This window comes from Montipora foliosa, chromosome 10 (assembly GCF_036669935.1).
Source record: "Montipora foliosa isolate CH-2021 chromosome 10, ASM3666993v2, whole genome shotgun sequence".
In the NCBI taxonomy this organism is placed as follows: Eukaryota; Metazoa; Cnidaria; class Anthozoa; order Scleractinia; family Acroporidae; genus Montipora; species Montipora foliosa.
In genome coordinates, this window is record NC_090878.1 from 3846505 (window position 1) to 3866761 (window position 20257).

The 20257-nt window shown below is 40.5% G+C and overlaps 2 protein-coding genes across 7 annotated transcripts in view; both read right to left on the bottom strand.

The window, feature by feature from the left end:
- Positions 1-194: 194 nt before the first annotated feature.
- LOC137973066 (titin homolog) lies at positions 195-15180 on the bottom strand. 3 transcript variants are annotated; one of them, XM_068819791.1, is made up of 2 exons: positions 14533-15173; positions 195-11804 (listed from the first exon to the last, which is right to left on the bottom strand). In XM_068819791.1, the coding sequence occupies exon 2, from the start codon at positions 11731-11733 to the stop codon at positions 2050-2052; it is 9684 nt and encodes a 3227-aa protein (XP_068675892.1). In that variant the 5' UTR covers positions 11734-11804; positions 14533-15173; the 3' UTR covers positions 195-2049. The 3 variants fall into 3 exon arrangements, 2 of the variants coding, with proteins under 2 accessions (XP_068675892.1, XP_068675893.1); XM_068819792.1 differs by having other exon boundaries at positions 14752-14767; XR_011117163.1 differs by lacking the exon at positions 195-11804 and adding an exon at positions 12322-13264 and having other exon boundaries at positions 14533-15180.
- Positions 15181-16535: 1355 nt separating this feature from the next.
- LOC137973067 (trichohyalin-like) overlaps positions 16536-20257 on the bottom strand; it is a 141944-nt gene continuing 138222 nt past the window's right edge. For all 4 annotated transcript variants that reach the window (XM_068819797.1, XM_068819796.1, XM_068819793.1 and 1 more), the window contains 2 exons: positions 19873-19918; positions 16536-19361 (listed from right to left, as the gene is read on the bottom strand). In XM_068819797.1, the coding sequence (XP_068675898.1) occupies positions 19107-19361; positions 19873-19918 (301 nt within the window). In that variant the 3' untranslated portion in view covers positions 16536-19106. The remainder of the gene's footprint in view (positions 19362-19872; positions 19919-20257) is intronic.

The window sequence follows — 20257 nt, forward strand, 5'->3', positions numbered from 1 at the left end:
AGTGGTCACTAACCTGCGAACGAAGATGTACTCCCGGGCGGTCGTTTCTCTCCCCCGAAAAGGAACGTCGACCGCCGGAAATACGACTGCGTTCGCAGGCTAAGTGGTCACTCTCTTGAACTCTTTTTGAACTGTGTGAACGGTACAAGAAACAATACCAACCGAAAGTACTGTCACTTTTATTTGAATGGTTACACTTCAGCATTTCATCCACGGACTAAAATTTAGGGCCTCTTCATATGAGCCCGGTTGACCGGGTTTCCGAGATTTCGCCTTACCCGTCTAAATCCTTTTTAAAAATGTCGATGTATTCATATGAGAGGGCGGGCTGGCTCGGTTGCCGACATCTCGGTTTTTCCAACTGGGATCTCGGAAAGCGGGCTGGAGATTTTGCCATATGAACACTTCATCAGTAAACAACTATTGTGTTTTGTGCACGGTCAAGGCCAAAAAAGAGAACAAAAACCTACAACAAAGAAAGCTGTTGGGTTTCATAACCATTCCCGTCTATTAAATATGGTTATCCATATAGTCTCGCGCTTTTTAAACTGACTACAGCCACAACCTGAAAAGCTTAAATACATTGTCCAGAAGTGAACTTTATTTCCAACCTGCACCTATAATATTATTTAAATTGGCGAGTGAAAAGAAAAAAAATATTCCGTGCAGTATTTAATGCGTTGATTTTGGTTATCCGGTCCTGTAAGGACAACCTAGTTTTACACTGAGGGAGCTTTCCTTTTGTCAGAACTAACCGGCCAGACCCGTCAGTTTGCGAAGAAAATGCATCAATTTGAAGGAACACTTGAATGCAGAGGTGATAATTCCTCGCATTCTTCTGGAGCAGTATATATCATCCTCGAAGTGTCGTTGTAGAGTTAATTTTTCCAAATGCGCGGTCTGGTCGGTCAGTTCTGTCAAATGGAAAGGGTCCTAAGCAGACATAAGGCGCTTATTCATAGTTTCCTAAATCTCTCATTGTATGCTCTGGTTTAATGAATCGCTGGAAAACATATGTTTTGCAAAACATGCTCTGGTTTGTCGAATCGCTGCAAAACATGTTTCGAGAACATTTTACTCACAATGTAAATAATAATAATAATAATAATAATAATAATAGTAATAATAATAATAATAATAATAATAATAACAATAATAATAATAATAATAATAAACTAAATACATTAGCAGCGCGACATGTGATGACACGAGTGAAGTGATTCTCAAAATCTTTCATTTGATAGCTCATTTTCCAAAACTGTCAGATGGACATAAGATTTCCAATATGATAAACAAACGTACAGCGTTAATACGGACCAAAAGGTTTAATCAACTTTATCTCATGGAAGATGATTTGAACTATAAAGATATACATCCACCAGTGGTTTACAATATGGCCCGGTATTTTCTGTTTATACAGCAAAAGGAATAAACACTGTACTTTCTCCGTCTTGAAGTTGTTTTAATTTCAGGCCGGTGCCAGAGATTTTTCCTCAACAGTTATTCGAGTTGTTAAGTATCATTGAAATCCGGAAGGAGCGATAACCCTCCACGGACGGTTTTAATTTGGCCCGGGGGGGGGGGGGGTACTCCCTTATAAGGGCTTAATGGGGACGTGCGGCCAGCCAGGGTATGTTTTTCGAGATTTTTGTCTTAAACAGGGTATCGAATTTATCATTTTTTATCTTAATCAGGGTATCGATTTATCAATTTTTGTCTTAAAGTGGGTTAAATGTCTTAAACAGGGTATCAAAACTCGGAATTCTGTCTTAAAATGGGTAGGAAAATCAGCGATAGATGTCTTAAACTGGGTCAGGGTATGAGGGGCCGCGCCGCACCTCCCCAACCAGGGATACATCGAGTACCCCCCCCCCCCCCCGGGTAATTTGGCTGTCTTTCTTGTGTTTGTACATTTCTGTTGAAGATGCCAGCTCTGATTAGTCGCTAATGGCGTGTGCTTGCCTTTTCCTGTCAACGCTTCTGGATTCCTCGACTTTGAATTAAAGAGTGTAAGTACGATATTCAGAAATGACAATTTTTGTTGTCAAATTACCTCGTCCTTTGATTCTCATTAAACGGTTCCACTTTATCTTCTGAAAGTTTGCTTCGAGAAGGAAGGGGTAATGATCTTATCTCTTCGCGTGACAAGGAGTGCGTCATCCACTCCTCTGCGTTTATTTTTCCCACTTTTGGGGGAGGAAATTGTTTATGCACTTGTATGGAAGAGCTATGTTGATCAAAATCAAGGACAGCATGTTTACCAGTTACTGGATGAGTAGACATTTGCATCCTCCCTTCAGTTTCGTGGGGAACAAACTGTAACTTGTCTGTGGATACAATGTGCGTTTTTTTCGGCTGGACTCTGTTTTGTGAAAACCAGTGCTGAGTTTCATGCTCTTTGTGGTCATCCATTGAAAAACTGTGAGAACGATACTCTGGTAATGTATATTCGTCTTGAGCAAACTGCAAATCCCCTGCTGTAAACCTGGTAATTGGACGAATTGGTCTGAATTCTTCATGTTGATCATCCCCAAAGACCAACCGAAGAGAGTCGCTTTTTTTCAGTATGGAAGGACCAGGAGCACGTCTCTCTTGAACAGAGAAACCCGTCTGTGCATCTTGGTAAATTTGTGTTTTCTCTGCTGAAACCCTGTTTATCACAGGGTTCTCTTCAGGTCTGACTTCTTGTTGATTGGCTTCAAAAACCAGCTTAAGAGAATTGCGCTTTTCCATGTTGGAAGCCCGAGAAAAATGTATGTCGTCCACTGGAGCATTTAGAGATCTCTCTTGGGGAAACTGCAATCTCTCTGCTGAAAGTCTGTTAATTGGACCGCTCACTTGAGGTTTCTCTTCCCGCTCATCAGCCTCAAAAACAAGTTTCAGGGAATTGCGTTTCTTTACTTTAGAAGGCCGCGGAATGTCTTTCTCTTCTCCAGGGCAACTTGAGTAAGAAGTCTGAGGAAACTGTAATCTCTCTGCTGAAAGCTTGTTTATTGAGCGAGTCACATCAGGTTTTATTTCTCGCCCATCGGCCTCAAAGACTAGCTTCAGTGAATTACGTTTCTCCAGCTTTGTTGGCTGAGGAACTTCTCTCTCTTCCAAAGAAAAACGTGCTTGAGCATCCCCAGAAAACTTCAGTCTCTCTGCTGAGAGTTGTTTTATTGGGCGAGTCACCTCTGGTCTAACTTCTCGCCCATCGGCCTCAAAAACAAGTTTAAGTGAATTACGTTTGACCAGTTTTGTTCGCTGAGGAACTTCTCTCTCATCCACATGGTTACTTGGACGTACATTTTGAGAAGTCTGTGCTCTCTCTGATGACGGCTTGTTTATTGAACCAGTCGCCTCATGTGCCACTTCCTGACCATTACCCTCGAAAACCAGCTTCACGGAATCACGCTTCTTCATTTGTGAAAAATTAGGGATGTCTCCACTTTGTGCAGAGAAACCTGTCTGTACATCTTGGCCTTGGCCAAATAGTGGGCTAATCTCTTCACCTCTTAAATCTTGACCATTTGCTTCAAAAATTAATTTCAATGAATTGCCTTTGTTCAGTTTAGAAGGTCGCAAAGCTTCCTGCTCTTCCTTAGAGAAGTCTCTCTGACTGTTGTCTGAAAGTACAATTTTGCCAGGGAAAGAAACATCAACATTATCACCTGTGTACACAGGCTTGTGTTGAAACAACTGCATTTTGTCTTCAGAGAGCTTGTTCCTCACGGGGAGTGGAATAGTTCTAAGCTCTTGGAGAGTCATAGAGTGTGTTAACCAATCCTCCGTCTGACGTATCTTCCCTTTTGGAGGAGATGAGTTTCCATGGACGTGAGTGTAGGAACTGTTCTGGTTGAAATCTGGGATTACAATTTTTCCTGGTCTTGAATCGTGGACTGCATCGACTGAATGAGCATCTTGTGTGTTAATAAAGTGCAACTTCAGTGCTGATAATGTATTTGTTGGAGAAGACGATATTTCGGCACCATTTTCTGCCTTCCCTAGACTCTGGGCTGTCTGTTGTTCAAAATAACGACTGTCCTCCTGAGAACGCGAGGTCAATTCAAGGCTATTAGTTTGACAGTCGTCCTGATCGAAATCTGGTACAAGAAATTTTCCAGGTTCTGACATTTGGGACATTGTAGGTGTCTCCGCGCCCTGGACAAAAATGAGCTTCATCTTTTCAACATTATTGTCTTCCCTTTCGCTGACATTAAAAGTTTCTAAAGATCTGCGTTTGTCATTTCCTACAACCTGAGTTATCCCCTGCTCAGTACTGAGTTTGTTCACTGGTTTTTCCGGTACTTTAATAGAAGACTCCCCCTTATCAAAATTTGGGATGACAACCTTACCAGGTATGGAGGTAATGGTTTTCCTGGCTGTTTGTGCATCTTGTACCTGAAAACACTGAAATTTCTCCGCTGGTAACTTTCCCGTCTCGGGCACTTTTCCCGTTGTCCAATCTCCACAAGATGTTAAATTTGTTTCCCCCTGTTCAGGATGCCGTTCCCCTACACTGTGAGGTGGTACAACGTTCTTAACATCAACTGAAAAGCTATGAACACCAAAGTTAGGAATAACAAGCTTTCGGGGAGATGGATTTGTAGATTTTCTTAAAGTATGCGATTCTTGGAGCTCTACTTCTTTAATAGTATGTGGTATCTCTGAGCTATGTTGATTAACGTCTGGCATTCTTTGCGTACCAACAGGAGCATTTTCAACATTCTCTCCATTTTCTTTTTGTACAAATTGAATCTTTTCTGTCGATAACTCAGTAGCTAAGCGCAGAGGTTCCAACTGTACACCTTCTTGTTTACTTATTGGAAATATTCTCTGATTCGTACTTCTGGAGATGCTTTCTGGAGACGGTGATAAAGATTTAACCTCTACAACAGCGATTTCCTGAGTAAAATTGGAAATAACAAGCTTCCCAGGACTTGACACGCGAACGTTGTCATCACTCTGTACTTCCTGGCCTTGAAGAAATTGCATCTTTTCTATTGATAGCTTTTTTGTTGGTGATGGCAGGTCCGACCTTTGGTCAGCTTGTTTTATCGTTGTTGTTATCCATTGTTCTGCATTAAGCTTGGCTGGTATTTTAAGTGGTGGCTGTTCTTTTGTACATAAGCTGTCAAGATTGAAGTCTGGGATAACTATTTTTCCAGGAGGAGACCTATGAGGCCTGTCATTCTTGTCGTCTCCGTGCTTGTCTGGAAACTGGATGTTCTCCACCGAGAACTTAGCACTTGAAAGCGCTGGTTCCTGTTGCACCTCCTCTTGCTTTGTGACTAGAGTTATCCATTCTTCTGTATTGTTTGACTTAGGCTGTGAAGGAGGTAGAATCTCTTCATCCTTATCACAAGAGCCTTTCAGGTTGTAGTCCGGTATAAGAACCTTACCAGGGCTTGAAACATAAGCTGTTTCCATCTTCTCTGTTTCCTTATTTTGTAGAAATTGCATTTTCTCCACCGATAGCTTGTTCGTTTGCGGCAGCTGTTCTGTTTTGGGAACTTCATGTTGGATGGCCTGTGTTTTCCACTGTTCCGCGTTAATCTTGTTTACTTTTAGAGATTGCAGTCGTTCTTGTGTTGCTGTAGAGTGGTTCTTTTCGCTGAAGTCTGGAATGACTAGCTTACCAGGAAATGCAATTTTCTCGTAGTTAACTTTATCTGATTGTTGATCTTGAGTACTTTCTATTTTTTCCAAGGACACCTTTTCTACAGAAAACGGCAAATCCGATTCTACTTCTTGTTTGGTGGTTTGAGTTATGCATTCTTCGGCAATACGTTGTTTTGGAGGTGGTGATGCAGGTTTTACCTGTACAACAGAGCTTTCCTGAGTCAAATCGGGAATAACAAGCTTGCCTGGTCTTGACACGCGAACGTTGTCATCCCTCTGTACTTCCTGGCCTTGAAGAAATTGCATCTTTTCTATTGACAGCCTTTTTGTCGGTGATGGCAGGTCGGATCTTTGGTCAGCTTGTTTTATCGTTGTTGTTATCCACTGTTCTGCATTAAGCTTGGCTGGTATTTTAAGTGGTGGCTGTTCCTTTTTAGATGAGCTTTCCTGATTGAAGTCTGGGATAACTATTTTTCCAGGAGGAGACCAATGAGGCCTGTCATTCTCTTCTTCTTCGTGCTTGTCTGGAAACTGGATCTTCTCCACCGAGAACTTAGGACTTGGAAGCGCTGGTTTCTGTTGCACCTCCTCTTGCTTTGTGACTGGCGTTATCCATTCTTCTGTATTGTTTGACTTGGGCTGTGAAGGAGGCAGAATCTCTTCATCCTTATTACAAGAGCCTTTCAGGTTGAAGTCCGGTATAAGAACCTTACCAGGGCTTGAAACATAAGCTGTTTCCATCTTCTCTGTTTCCTTATTTTGTAGAAATTGCATTTTCTCCACCGATAGCTTGTTGGTTTGCGGCAGCTGTTCTGTTTTGGGAACTTCATGTTGGATGCTCTGTGTTATCCATTGTTCCGCGTTAATCTTGTTTACTTTTAGAGATTGCGGTTGTTCTTGTGTTGCTGTAGAGCGGTTCTTTTCGCTGAAGTCTGGAATGACTAGCTTACCAGGAAATGCAATTTTCCCGTAGTCAACTTTGTCTGATTGTTGATCTTGAGTACTTTCTATTTTTTCCAAGGACACCTTTTCTACAGAAAACGGCAAATCCGATTCTACTTCTTGTTTGGTGGTTTGAGTTATGCATTCTTCGGCAATACGTTGTTTTGGAGGTGGTGATGCAGTTTTTACCTGTACAACAGAGCTTTCCTGAGTCAAATCGGGAATAACAAGCTTGCCTGGTCTTGACACGCGAACGTTGTCATCCCTCTGTACTTCCTGGCCTTGAAGAAATTGCATCTTTTCTATTGACAGCCTTTTTGTCGGTGATGGCAGGTCGGATCTTTGGTCAGCTTGTTTTATCGTTGTTGTTATCCACTGTTCTGCATTAAGCTTGGCTGGTATTTTAAGTGGTGGCTGTTCCTTTTTAGATGAGTTTTCCTGATTGAAGTCTGGGATAACTATTTTTCCAGGAGGAGACCAATGAGGCCTGTCATTCTCTTCTTCTTCGTGCTTGTCTGGAAACTGGATCTTCTCCACCGAGAACTTAGGACTTGGAAGCGCTGGTTTCTGTTGCACCTCCTCTTGCTTTGTGACTGGCGTTATCCATTCTTCTGTATTGTTTGACTTGGGCTGTGAAGGAGGCAGAATCTCTTCATCCTTATTACAAGAGCCTTTCAGGTTGAAGTCCGGTATAAGAACCTTACCAGGGCTTGAAACATAAGCTGTTTCCATCTTCTCTGTTTCCTTATTTTGTAGAAATTGCATTTTCTCCACCGATAGCTTGTTGGTTTGCGGCAGCTGTTCTGTTTTGGGAACTTCATGTTGGATGCTCTGTGTTATCCATTGTTCCGCGTTAATCTTGTTTACTTTTAGAGATTGCGGTTGTTCTTGTGTTGCTGTAGAGCGGTTCTTTTCGCTGAAGTCTGGAATGACTAGCTTACCAGGAAATGCAATTTTCCCGTAGTCAACTTTGTCTGATTGTTGATCTTGAGTACTTTCTATTTTTTCCAAGGACACCTTTTCTACAGAAAACGGCAAATCCGATTCTACTTCTTGTTTGGTGGTTTGAGTTATGCATTCTTCGGCAATACGTTGTTTTGGAGGTGGTGATGCAGTTTTTACCTGTACAACAGAGCTTTCCTGAGTCAAATCGGGAATAACAAGCTTGCCTGGTCTTGACACGCGAACGTTGTCATCCCTCTGTACTTCCTGGCCTTGAAGAAATTGCATCTTTTCTATTGTCAGCTTTTTTGTCGGTGATGGCAGGTCGGATCTTTGGTCAGCTTGTTTTATCGTTGTTGTTATCCACTGTTCTGCATTAAGCTTGGCTGGTATTTTAAGTGGTGGCTGTTCCTTTTTAGATGAGCTTTCCTGATTGAAGTCTGGGATAACTATTTTTCCAGGAGGAGACCAATGAGGCCTGTCATTCTCTTCTTCTTCGTGCTTGTCTGGAAACTGGATCTTCTCCACCGAGAACTTAGGACTTGGAAGCGCTGGTTTCTGTTGCACCTCCTCTTGCTTTGTGACTGGCGTTATCCATTCTTCTGTATTGTTTGACTTGGGCTGTGAAGGAGGCAGAATCTCTTCATCCTTATTACAAGAGCCTTTCAGGTTGAAGTCCGGTATAAGAACCTTACCAGGGCTTGAAACATAAGCTGTTTCCATCTTCTCTGTTTCCTTATTTTGTAGAAATTGCATTTTCTCCACCGATAGCTTGTTGGTTTGCGGCAGCTGTTCTGTTTTGGGAACTTCATGTTGGATGCTCTGTGTTATCCATTGTTCCGCGTTAATCTTGTTTACTTTTAGAGATTGCGGTTGTTCTTGTGTTGCTGTAGAGCGGTTCTTTTCGCTGAAGTCTGGAATGACTAGCTTACCAGGAAATGCAATTTTCCCGTAGTCATCTTTGTCTGATTGTTGATCTTGAGTACTTTCTATTTTTTCCAAGGACACCTTTTCTACAGAAAACGGCAAATCCGATTCTACTTCTTGTTTGGTGGTTTGAGTTATGCATTCTTCGGCAATACGTTGTTTTGGAGGTGGTGATGCAGGTTTTACCTGTACAACAGAGCTTTCCTGAGTCAAATCGGGAATAACAAGCTTGCCTGGTCTTGACACGCGAACGTTGTCATCCCTCTGTACTTCCTGGCCTTGAAGAAATTGCATCTTTTCTATTGACAGCCTTTTTGTCGGTGATGGCAGGTCGGATCTTTGGTCAGCTTGTTTTATCGTTGTTGTTATCCACTGTTCTGCATTAAGCTTGGCTGGTATTTTAAGTGGTGGCTGTTCCTTTTTAGATGAGCTTTCCTGATTGAAGTCTGGGATAACTATTTTTCCAGCAGGAGACCAATGAGGCCTGTCATTCTCTTCTTCTTCGTGCTTGTCTGGAAACTGGATCTTCTCCACCGAGAACTTAGGACTTGGAAGCGCTGGTTTCTGTTGCACCTCCTCTTGCTTTGTGACTGGCGTTATCCATTCTTCTGTATTGTTTGACTTGGGCTGTGAAGGAGGCAGAATCTCTTCATCCTTATTACAAGAGCCTTTCAGGTTGAAGTCCGGTATAAGAACCTTACCAGGGCTTGAAACATAAGCTGTTTCCATCTTCTCTGTTTCCTTATTTTGTAGAAATTGCATTTTCTCCACCGATAGCTTGTTGGTTTGCGGCAGCTGTTCTGTTTTGGGAACTTCATGTTGGATGCTCTGTGTTATCCATTGTTCCGCGTTAATCTTGTTTACTTTTAGAGATTGCGGTTGTTCTTGTGTTGCTGTAGAGCGGTTCTTTTCGCTGAAGTCTGGAATGACTAGCTTACCAGGAAATGCAATTTTCCCGTAGTCAACTTTGTCTGATTGTTGATCTTGAGTACTTTCTATTTTTTCCAAGGACACCTTTTCTACAGAAAACGGCAAATCCGATTCTACTTCTTGTTTGGTGGTTTGAGTTATGCATTCTTCGGCAATACGTTGTTTTGGAGGTGGTGATGCAGTTTTTACCTGTACAACAGAGCTTTCCTGAGTCAAATCGGGAATAACAAGCTTGCCTGGTCTTGACACGCGAACGTTGTCATCCCTCTGTACTTCCTGGCCTTGAAGAAATTGCATCTTTTCTATTGACAGCCTTTTTGTCGGTGATGGCAGGTCGGATCTTTGGTCAGCTTGTTTTATCGTTGTTGTTATCCACTGTTCTGCATTAAGCTTGGCTGGTATTTTAAGTGGTGGCTGTTCCTTTTTAGATGAGTTTTCCTGATTGAAGTCTGGGATAACTATTTTTCCAGGAGGAGACCAATGAGGCCTGTCATTCTCTTCTTCTTCGTGCTTGTCTGGAAACTGGATCTTCTCCACCGAGAACTTAGGACTTGGAAGCGCTGGTTTCTGTTGCACCTCCTCTTGCTTTGTGACTGGCGTTATCCATTCTTCTGTATTGTTTGACTTGGGCTGTGAAGGAGGCAGAATCTCTTCATCCTTATTACAAGAGCCTTTCAGGTTGAAGTCCGGTATAAGAACCTTACCAGGGCTTGAAACATAAGCTGTTTCCATCTTCTCTGTTTCCTTATTTTGTAGAAATTGCATTTTCTCCACCGATAGCTTGTTGGTTTGCGGCAGCTGTTCTGTTTTGGGAACTTCATGTTGGATGCTCTGTGTTATCCATTGTTCCGCGTTAATCTTGTTTACTTTTAGAGATTGCGGTTGTTCTTGTGTTGCTGTAGAGCGGTTCTTTTCGCTGAAGTCTGGAATGACTAGCTTACCAGTTAATGCAATTTGCTCGTTGTCAACTTTGTCTGATTGTTGATCTTGAGTACTTTTGAAGGTTGGAATAAGAAGCTTGCCAAGTTTTTGTCCCGTTTCCATTACGTTTAGAGTTGGTTTTTCACCGTGTACGTCCTCTCCCTCTGAAGTCCAGTTTTGGGTTTTAGGGTGTTCAGAATCTTCTTTTGCTGACACTACTCCATAGTCTGCGGAGGAGGTATCTGATGAGTTTCCAGGAACGGTTGTTCTTCTACTCTTGGAGTGGATATGAAGTGTAATATTTGGCAGAGAATCGTGTTTTTGATAGTACCGAATTTTCTCGATTGACAGTTTACTTGATGGACCTTCCTCTTTCCATGATTTGATAGCCTCTTCTTGGGATGTGGTGTATGTAATCCATTCACTGGAGTTTCTTATCTTAGCTCTCGGAGGCAGAATAAATGGTACAGTAGAATCCGTTTTAGCTATGCTGGCGGATAAATGCTTGCCATTGGGCGATGCCTCGAACGTTTTTATTTTTTGATTTGAAAGCTTCCTGAATGAAAGCTCTGGTTTGAGAGCTGCCTCAGGTGAGGAGTATGTTGTAGTAGCTTTGGTGTGCCCTTCCCTCTGAATTCGTTTCGTTTGTTCTTGAAAATGAGCACCATCTGGCCCATTTATAGGATTTTTGTCCAATGTTGTCGATTCTACTCCAGTAGACGAGCCTGGAATGTCATCCTTAACAATGTCTTCTACTTTATTTATTGTTCTTTTTCTTTCGTATTTGTGTTCACTTTCACTTGTTTCTGAAATAGGTTTATCGTCGACTTTAGGTTTTTTTTCAACATGTTGCAGGATGGCCACACCTTCCTGGATTTTGTAGGTGTAGCTTGTTTTGTGCCCACTCTTAGCAGCGTTTTCTGGTGCATGGATCGAACTATTACCATCCTCTTGGTTTTTACCTTGTTTCTTTGGTTTATACGCCGGATTTTCAAACTGAATAGCAGAATATTTTGCTTTCTTCATTTCACCAAGCGTTGGTGTTTGTGAGATGTTTTCTCTCTGGTAAACCATAAAGCTTCTTTTGCTACGAGAGGTTTCTCCAACATCTCCATCTATTTTCTTATTGTGTCGTCTTCTACTGTTTTCCTCAATTTCAGTCTCTGCTGTGTCAAGTGGTTTTGATGTAACTGCTACCTCTGTGGAAGCTCCTGACAATGTGTGGTATGTCCAGATAACTTGAGTGGACTCTCTTGGTGAACTCCCTCCTGAATCGTCTAAACTCTCATTGCATGAAACTTTGAAAGAAATCTCGGTCCTTGGAGTGTCGCTCCCTGAATCAAGTGCTGACTGTAGCACGTTTCTGTTTTCAATAGAATAGCTCTGTGTGATTTCTCCATCGGCCTTTTCAACCATTTTGTGAGGTGAAGAAAACAGCACAACTCTTTGGGTTCCTAGCTCAGCCATCTTGCTTGTTTGCGAATTGCTGCGCTGGAGAGGCTGCCGTCAAGGGCTTGTGACCAGTTGAGCTTGTATGGCTGCAAAATATAATGCATTTATATGAGAATGCGTTCAAAGACATTCTGATAAAGCAAACTGAATCTCCTGAAATGGTTCTAGGGAATTCGTTTTCTTACAGTGTGATCCAAAGTACATGATTTAAGGCGGCCTTTCGTTTTTCTGAACTCAAAAAATTATGTGCTGATAGATGGCGTCCACCAACAAAATATTTGGTACTTAGAGACCTTCGACAAAATTTTGTCAAAATACTAGTTAAGTACCCTTTTGGAGTGTCTTAAAAGCTTTCAGTGGTATACAATCCATACGAAAACCAGAAACAACTTTATTCTTTTCTGTGCAGATGATGTAAAACTTCACGATGTGATTGCGTGGGGTTTGATTGGTTTAAATTAAGAAAATAATACTTGACAAACATTTATCAGCTTATGAGAAGTGTGAACTCAAGTGTTGTTAAAAACGTCGCCGAAAATAGAGATTAATTGAAAACTTGCCAACAGTTGAAGATTTGTTTTGAAGAAAATTATCGCTTGAAATTATAGCTCTAATTAGAGCTCATCGACCGCCTCCAGCCGATGATCTTGTCACGTTAGAAGATGGAAACGTTTGGTGTGTTACTCCGTAAAACGATGCACCTCAATTTTCTTGCGGACCTACTTCGTGGTAACATGTTTGTTTCAAGATCCTTCACTGCACAATATCAGAAAACCAAGAAATCTTGAGAATGAAATATGTCGAGTTGTCTCAATATCCGCATGAAATATTTGGCATGTTCGTTCCAACCTTTTGGCATCGAATCTGACTCAAAAATGGAAAGCTATTTAAAAGTGAACTAGCCCACTGTATCTTGAAGCAGAGGCCGGGATTTGAGAAAATACTCTCAAACTTTGTAACGCAGATATCAAGAATTACTTCATCTTGGGGTTGATCCGATAGTGTTCTTAGTTCAGTGCAGAGCATTTGACAAAATTCTTGGGAATTATTTGAGGAACTACAAACTTAATTTCATTTCTTTCCTACTCATCAACAGCAAACTGACAAAATTCTGAATTCGAGGGATATTGTATCACTATTTATTGAAATACGGCATCGATACGTATACAGTTTTTTTATTTGACCATTTTGTGATATTGCCTCTATCAGTTCTTCATCGTGATATGCCGGAACCACTAAGACATTTTACTCTTCACAATATGAATGGCTTTATTGTTTAACACTGTTGAAAATCTTCAATGTATGTGGTTTTGCAAAGAATAAAAACCAGTGACCAAGATTATTTAAAGACAAAACGATCAAAATCGCGTTTCAGCTGACGGCGGTTTGCTCCTTTCCATCATGAGAGTTCCTTCACATTGAAATACTTCTCGGTTCGCAGGCTACACAAACACTTGAATGTTCTTCGTATTTTCGGGCTTCCACACACACATCTCTATCGGCAAGGGTCGACCTGAGCTGTCATCTACTTTGTTCTGAATATCCGCTTTAATGGAAAGCAACATTCAATACTTTCCAATTGAATGACCACACTTTAGGATTTCACTCACAGTCTCAAAAGTCAAAATCACCTTGCGCAGCAGAATAAACAGCACCACATCAACGTACTGCTCAGTAGCTTTCATTTGAATGGTCACACTACGCACTTCATTTTTACACTCGTAGCTCAATAGATATAGTTATGTCTTCTCTCCTGTACCTCGCATTTCATGGAAACAGCATTATTCGATTCAAAAAGTAGCTCGTAAGTCATAGTAAGTCATGACAAAATTGAGTTGTCTTCTTGAAAGGAAGGAATTTTAAAAGGTTGTTAAACGTGCGATAAATTGACAGAGGGCAGATAAACAAATACATGTAAGCTGTTAGTCGTGCTTCTTTCCAGGTTGATCAACGATCGAACCCGAGTTATGCACCATGCTAAGTGCACTTGTTCTTTCAAGCGTACATCGTGGGGGGTGTTAAATTTTATAAATAGTTTTAATTCAGAAATGACCAACCTGGATTGAGATAAATCTTTTGAACGCATTCCAAACTAAAATGGGTTTTTTTTTTCAGTTACCTGCCACAGTCCCTCTTAGAACTGCGCTTCTTTGGACCAACTGTCTTTCAAAAAAAGTAGAATAAGAAAATATTGTAAAATACAATTGGTAATTAATATTTAATTGAAGGCAAGATGATGCAAAGTTTTTCTTCTGAAAGTTGGCTAAAAGTAGTTTCTTGAGGTTCTTTAGTTTTGTTGCGGTCTGCGAGATATGGCCCAAACGTTCGAGTTTGTGAATGAACTCCTAATGTGAAGGCTACTGAGCAGTACTTTCCCGTAGAGCGTTAATTCCGACGTACCAGACTAAGTCTGTATTATAATCCCTTGGAACATTTGACTCTTAAAAGTCAAGCAATACCATCATTGCATTAATTTTCCGTAGGTATTTCATTTATACCTGATTGTTTCTTGATTTGTTTCTAGACTTTCACGGTTCCTTTGTTTTCAATAATGCTTAGCTGCACAAAAAATATGGGAGTGATTTATCACGCACCATGCTGCAGATAAGTATATTTAAATCACAACTAAGACACCCTGTTGGATTATTTCTGATGCAGTTATTTTTCTCACAAGAAAAGTCGAAATTGCTTCTTGATTAAAGAGGCACTCGTTGAATTTTATTCCAGGCAAGGTTCGTCAAGTGAGAATCTACGTTAGGTGAACCGAATGCAAGAAAAGGCGAATCGCTGATCGGAAATTACATAATGACTTACCTTTCTCTAGAAACTGAGAGGCATAACTTGGAAACTTACGCCTGTTTCGCTATATCAGTGGTTCATCGAACGGACGAAGCAAAGTTTAACACAGTTCTCACCAACTCAGACAATCAAGTTTGAAGGGACCTAGAACTGTCGACGAACTTATGTAATTGAAATGAACAATGAAAGTTCTAATCGATTCAGTCTGGAAGAAAACAACTCCGTGAGGCTTACTCATGAGTGACTTCTCCTAAAGATATTTAACGCTGCTAGAATCTTCTGCATGAAGCTCAAGTACCGCTAGCTAGAACATTTCCGATTTGTGATCGTCAATATTGGCCGTATCATATCATCTCATACTACAAAGTCCCGCGGGAGATAAATACTTATAATCGAGCATAATATATAACGAAAACATTCTTTTCAACTATGCTTTTTCTTGATGAAACAATACATTCTCCTTAACCCTTTTATTCCCAAGATCGAAACTTCAACAACAACAAATAGTTTATTCGCTCATTTGCACTTTGTTACGTTAATAATTATTATAAAAAAAGAAAAGTAAAAAGGGTGTATATTTGTGCAGGAATAAGAGAGCTTGGAGACTAAAATAGCCGAGAGGTTTTCGAGTTAGTCTCCAGGTTTTTTGATGTTTGAGAAATATGCAAGAAATCAAAAGTTAAAACTTAAAAAGAGAGGAGTATTACCGTACTATTGAGAAGTAAATGTTTAAGTGGTATACCATAGATTTCTTTGTTGGGTAGTCATGAGAATTTGGTGTTACATCAAGATCACACCTCTTAAGCTGATGATAGTCTTCATTTTCAATACCTATCTGACTGACATTTCATTGAAATTGTGAGGAGAATTTACATGATGATTACTCCTGGGAGTCAGAGAGTTAATTAAAGAGATTGCTTAAACAATTGAGACGCGTTTACGTCTTTGGTTTTCCCACGCCGTTTTGGGGGTTGTGAATTACTGTGGAATATCTTTAATGCTAGGCCTATAGTAAAAAAAATACACACTGAGACGTCAAGTCACTCGACTGTCTGTTCATCTAGTCAGTACGTAACAGTATGTAAACAACAAGACGTATAATTCTCGTGATCTCACTGGATGGTGACAAGGAAAAGAAAAACCAAATGGGAGGACGTTCGCCCACTGATTAGCAGTCGAATATGTGACCATCCAACTGTGCTTCCACAATAAATAGGACAGTGAAGACTATTTTAAAATGTGTGCTGGGATATCGGGACAGGAGGATCACAGTCTTCATTTGAAAGAGAGAGAGAAAGAGAGAGGGAGGCGGGTGGAGTAACGGAATCAGAGTGGGTTTTTAACCTCTTTCCACTTTCTCTTTACACTTGATCTGCGTTTATCTCTATATACCCACTAATAGTATACTTGTGTAAACAACAAGACGTGTTGTGGTCTAACCTAAAGCTGGACGGGGGCATCTTTCACTTCCATAAAAATTAATTGTAAACTGCGTAACAAGCAGTCTGGCTAAAGTCCCCCCACAAAAGTATTGTAAAATTAGTCCTGAAAAGCCCCGTGGGGAGAGACTAATAGCAAATCATTGTATGGTCATTGTGTCCATGGTAATTTTGAGTCATTTTCCTAAGGGAGTAACTAGTTTCAATTGAACCAAATTCATGAGCAACTTTCAATACAAAGAGCTGGAAAAAGGGGTGGAGAAAAAAGAACCAGAATGGGCTCTTAGCTTCTCCACCTTTCTCTTATTAAACTTGTTCTGCGTTTATCCATACCAATATTTTTAACCACAGTAGTTTCAAGCCATTAGCATAGGAGAGTAGTGTAAATTGAACCTAATTTATCAGTAACATTCAATACACAAAAAAAGCCAAACTTACGTTGGGGACTATCAACTCAAGTTAACTCATCTGAATACGCCAGACATGTGACAAATACATTAGTTTGCTCCATTTGGGGAATTCAAAGCATGAACAACTGTAGTCACTGGAAAAGTATGAGACCATGACAAGAATAAACGAATTGACAATTTAATCCAAAATTCAAAACTGACTTACAAATAAATAAGTCCTACAAAATGAATATTGAATATTCGTTTTTGAGACACTGCAATAGGTTATAAAAAGTCGTGACTGAATAGAATGGATTGTTGACATTTTTGCAATTTAACACGAAACCTTTATCTGTGCCCTGATTTTGTTCCACTAACCCGCGTTTTGCCTTGCAAAAGAAGAAACAAATGTTGTATCACTGTCTCTCTGGCTAATAATCCACACAGGTCAAGGAAATAGCTACAAGACGTATTTTCATACATTACATATTCTAAAAACGCCAAACCACTCCGCCAAAACCAACTAACTGACGATGATGTTTGTAACATCGAAACATGTCTTCGAAATTAAAAAATGTCGTAACTTTCTTCAAGACAACTTCAAGCAGTTCTGAATTAAGCATTACAAGGTTTAAATCAAATACGGTAGGCCAGTTCGAGTTCATGTCTGCCTCCTTTTCAAAGCGAGTCTACGTGCGAAGTTTTGTGATGGTAATTAGTTTACTTTACATATGAATGAAAACTAATTTTCATAAGAAAAACTTCGCACTTGGACTCGCTTTGAAGAGGAGGCAGACATGAACTCGGAAATGGCCTCTTCGTTCCCAAGGCGGACAGATGGAAGTCAATGGGAATCAAATCATAATGCGACCAATCCTAACAACAGAAACACCCACAACGAGGCAATGAAACCCGCTGGAAAATGCGAAAATGCCCGCAATTCGAAAGTCAAAGAACGCAGATGGCAAAACAGACCAATCATAGATCATTGCAAAGATACGCAACCGGAGACAGACGCGCTTGAAAGCGTTGTTCAAGGGCGAGGGTGTCCGGTTCTACCCAAGACCGGAATTGGTCACTTAAGGCCATCAGCGTTGTGAACAAAATGAGGAGTAAATGATTTGTTAGTTTGTTTTAATTTTTATCAAACATGTGCCCATGCAGCAAGAATCAAATAATTATTGCTCTTAAGATTGCCGACACTGGGCAAAACACTAGGAAGCACTATCTTCTATGGGTCAATATGAGAAAGGACAACAACCCGATCATAACGAGTCACTTCAATTATGACTAAGATTAAGCAAACTTTTTTTTTAATTCTTGTTTTCAACGCGAGTTAGGGAAAACTCGTTCAGGTGGCAAGTAGGAAAGAAATCTAATTTTGCGGTGACACGTCACACCAAGCCTCGCCTTGAAGGTTGAAGATGGCCTTTTTCCCTTGCTATCTGACGAAGGCAATTTTCATGTGCAAACCAGCAATCCCTGGAATGCCTCAGACAAAATGTTGGTAGTTTTTAACCTGTCGAAGAGGAAGGAATCACGAGATCCCGACGAATTCCTTCAAAACTACACATATAACAAAGTTTCTCTTTACTAAACAAGCTTTTGCCTGTTACGGATTGCGCAGTTCGTGTCTTTGCTTGACTCAAATTACCATTAACTACTTGTGAAAATACTCTTTATTGCATTAACCAAAAGTGTAACTGCACGTAGCTTAAGCACGTGCGTTTTTGAGACGCCGACGACAACCAGAAGAGAACATTTCGCGTGCCAGGACAGTGGTGTTTCCCCGATTTTTACACCAGTCATCTCTAATAGAGAAACGATACTCAGCAATGTAAATGTGGTTGTGTGAAGACAAGTTAAAAGGGAAAACAACTTCTGGTTGCCGTCCGCGTCTTAAAAACGCGCGTGCTTTATCTCCCTAATAACGGAAACGAGCAACGCTGCGTCTTGACGATTGAAAAGTCCTCTTAACAAGATGCAGATGACGATAAAAAGCATAAGGGTACAGAAAGAGATACTATCAAACTGACTTTGAATGTCTCAGCAACTGGCTGCTTAAGGGCATATCTCTATGTTTCAGGTCGGACAAAACGGGCAGTGGATGATTGAAAACTCTCAAGAACGCAAAAAAAAGACGTTACGAGGAAGCACCTGAATCTCAAGATAGGACACAAGTTTCTGTTAATATGCCCAGCGTAAGTTTATCAGTACATATGACGAACTAACTATTTAACAACTGAATTAGTCACCAAAAACGAAGTGAATATCGTCGAATTATACCCGAGGTGAAGTTTTAGCATAATTATTCAGGTGAATATCAGAACTACCGCATTTTCTACTTCAAGTATTTCAAGAAACTGCGGAACAATTACTTTGAATTAAGTGTTTCAGTTTTATTTTCAGATTGCAAGAGTTCATTACGACAGAGTAGGAAGCACGCGACGTACTTTACAACACCTGACCAATTATACTAAAAAATTAAAGCAATGAAATTTCCTTTTGGCTTAACCCTTTCAATCCTGATAATGAGATTTTACTCTGTCCAACGCCAGACGATTTTACTCGTCAATGGTGGCCGCTTCAGAGATGAACGGGTTAATGACCGTTTATGTATATTTAGACACTAGACAGCAACATTTGAAAAAAATGTTACTGGGTCGACTGCAAATCGTGATACTCTGGAAATTACATTGAAATGTGTGTTTATAATACTATATACTAGATATATTCCTTTCTAAACGTACGTTTATTAAGCCTAGAATGCAATGCTCTTGGGTCTTGGCAAGCTTCCTGTCTTCTTCTCCTTTTTCGACGACCCGGATGAAGAGGGAATGATTCCATCATCTTTCCACAAAAGCAGATCCACATTGCCAACACTCTTTGGCCTGACTTTTTTTTCGCTTTTTGCACGGCGTAGCTTGACGTCCGCCGTAAGGTCGCTCTTTTCAAACGCAGCGAACATGGTTAAACCGAGTTTCTTGGGGACTGGCTTTTCCTCTGTGGCAGAAGACTTAAAAACACAAAATACAACTATGTTTGGCACGAAGAATGTACAATGTGTCATTTGACGTATACGATAGTAGTGAAAGGACACGCAACAAATGAACTGCAATACGTGTATTTCCAAACGCTTTCCAGATTCAAAAACAAAATAACACCTGATGCGAACCTTATTTCACTTGCGCATGCTTCCACCGTCATAGTTGCTGGTAGAAACCACCATTAGTTAAAGTAAATATCCTTCAAATGACAACGGCGATTGTTTCCTTTGTCTTAAGGGTGAAAACGCAACAATGTATAAAAGGTCGCGTAAAAGCTGTTTCGTTATTCTGAGAATGGTTATTTGGACTACAGAAAAACACACTTCACACGGTTACCAAATTATCTTCGTCCTGGCCAAAAAGAGGGCCTATGTAGGCTCAAGCTGTATGATTGGAGAACTCGAAAACTATCTTGGTCTTCCCATCAAACGTCCGTTAAAGAGATAGATATGGTTCTAACAAATACATCCCCACACTTACCTCGATTGGTCGATCTTTGAGCTGTGCATCCTTGTTTGAATCGCTCCTAAAGGAAACAAGAAGTTTAAATCTCTTCTGATCACAAACCTTAACGCGTGTACAAGGTTTAGCAGAAATACGTCTTCGAGATATCTTGACTCTGTAGAAACTGTCGAAGTGATTGATTTCTGCATTGTCTCTTTCATTAACGCAGGCTGTATTAAAGGAGAATTTTAGAGTTTCGAATATCGAAAAGTGTCAAAACGTATCGGGCCGGTATAGTGGTGATCAAATCAAGGGAAACACCTAGTAGTGGAACTAGAGGAATTCACTACAAAGCAACCTCTCAAATTCAGCTTCTGGCTGTATTTTTTTTTTCAGTAATGGAATATTTTGCACAAGCAAT

What these genes read in the sequence shown, in the direction of transcription:
- LOC137973066 (XM_068819791.1), bottom strand. Translation starts at nt 11,733, where the DNA reads ATGGCTGAGCTAGGAACCCAAAGAGTTGTGCTGTTTTCTTCACCTCAC.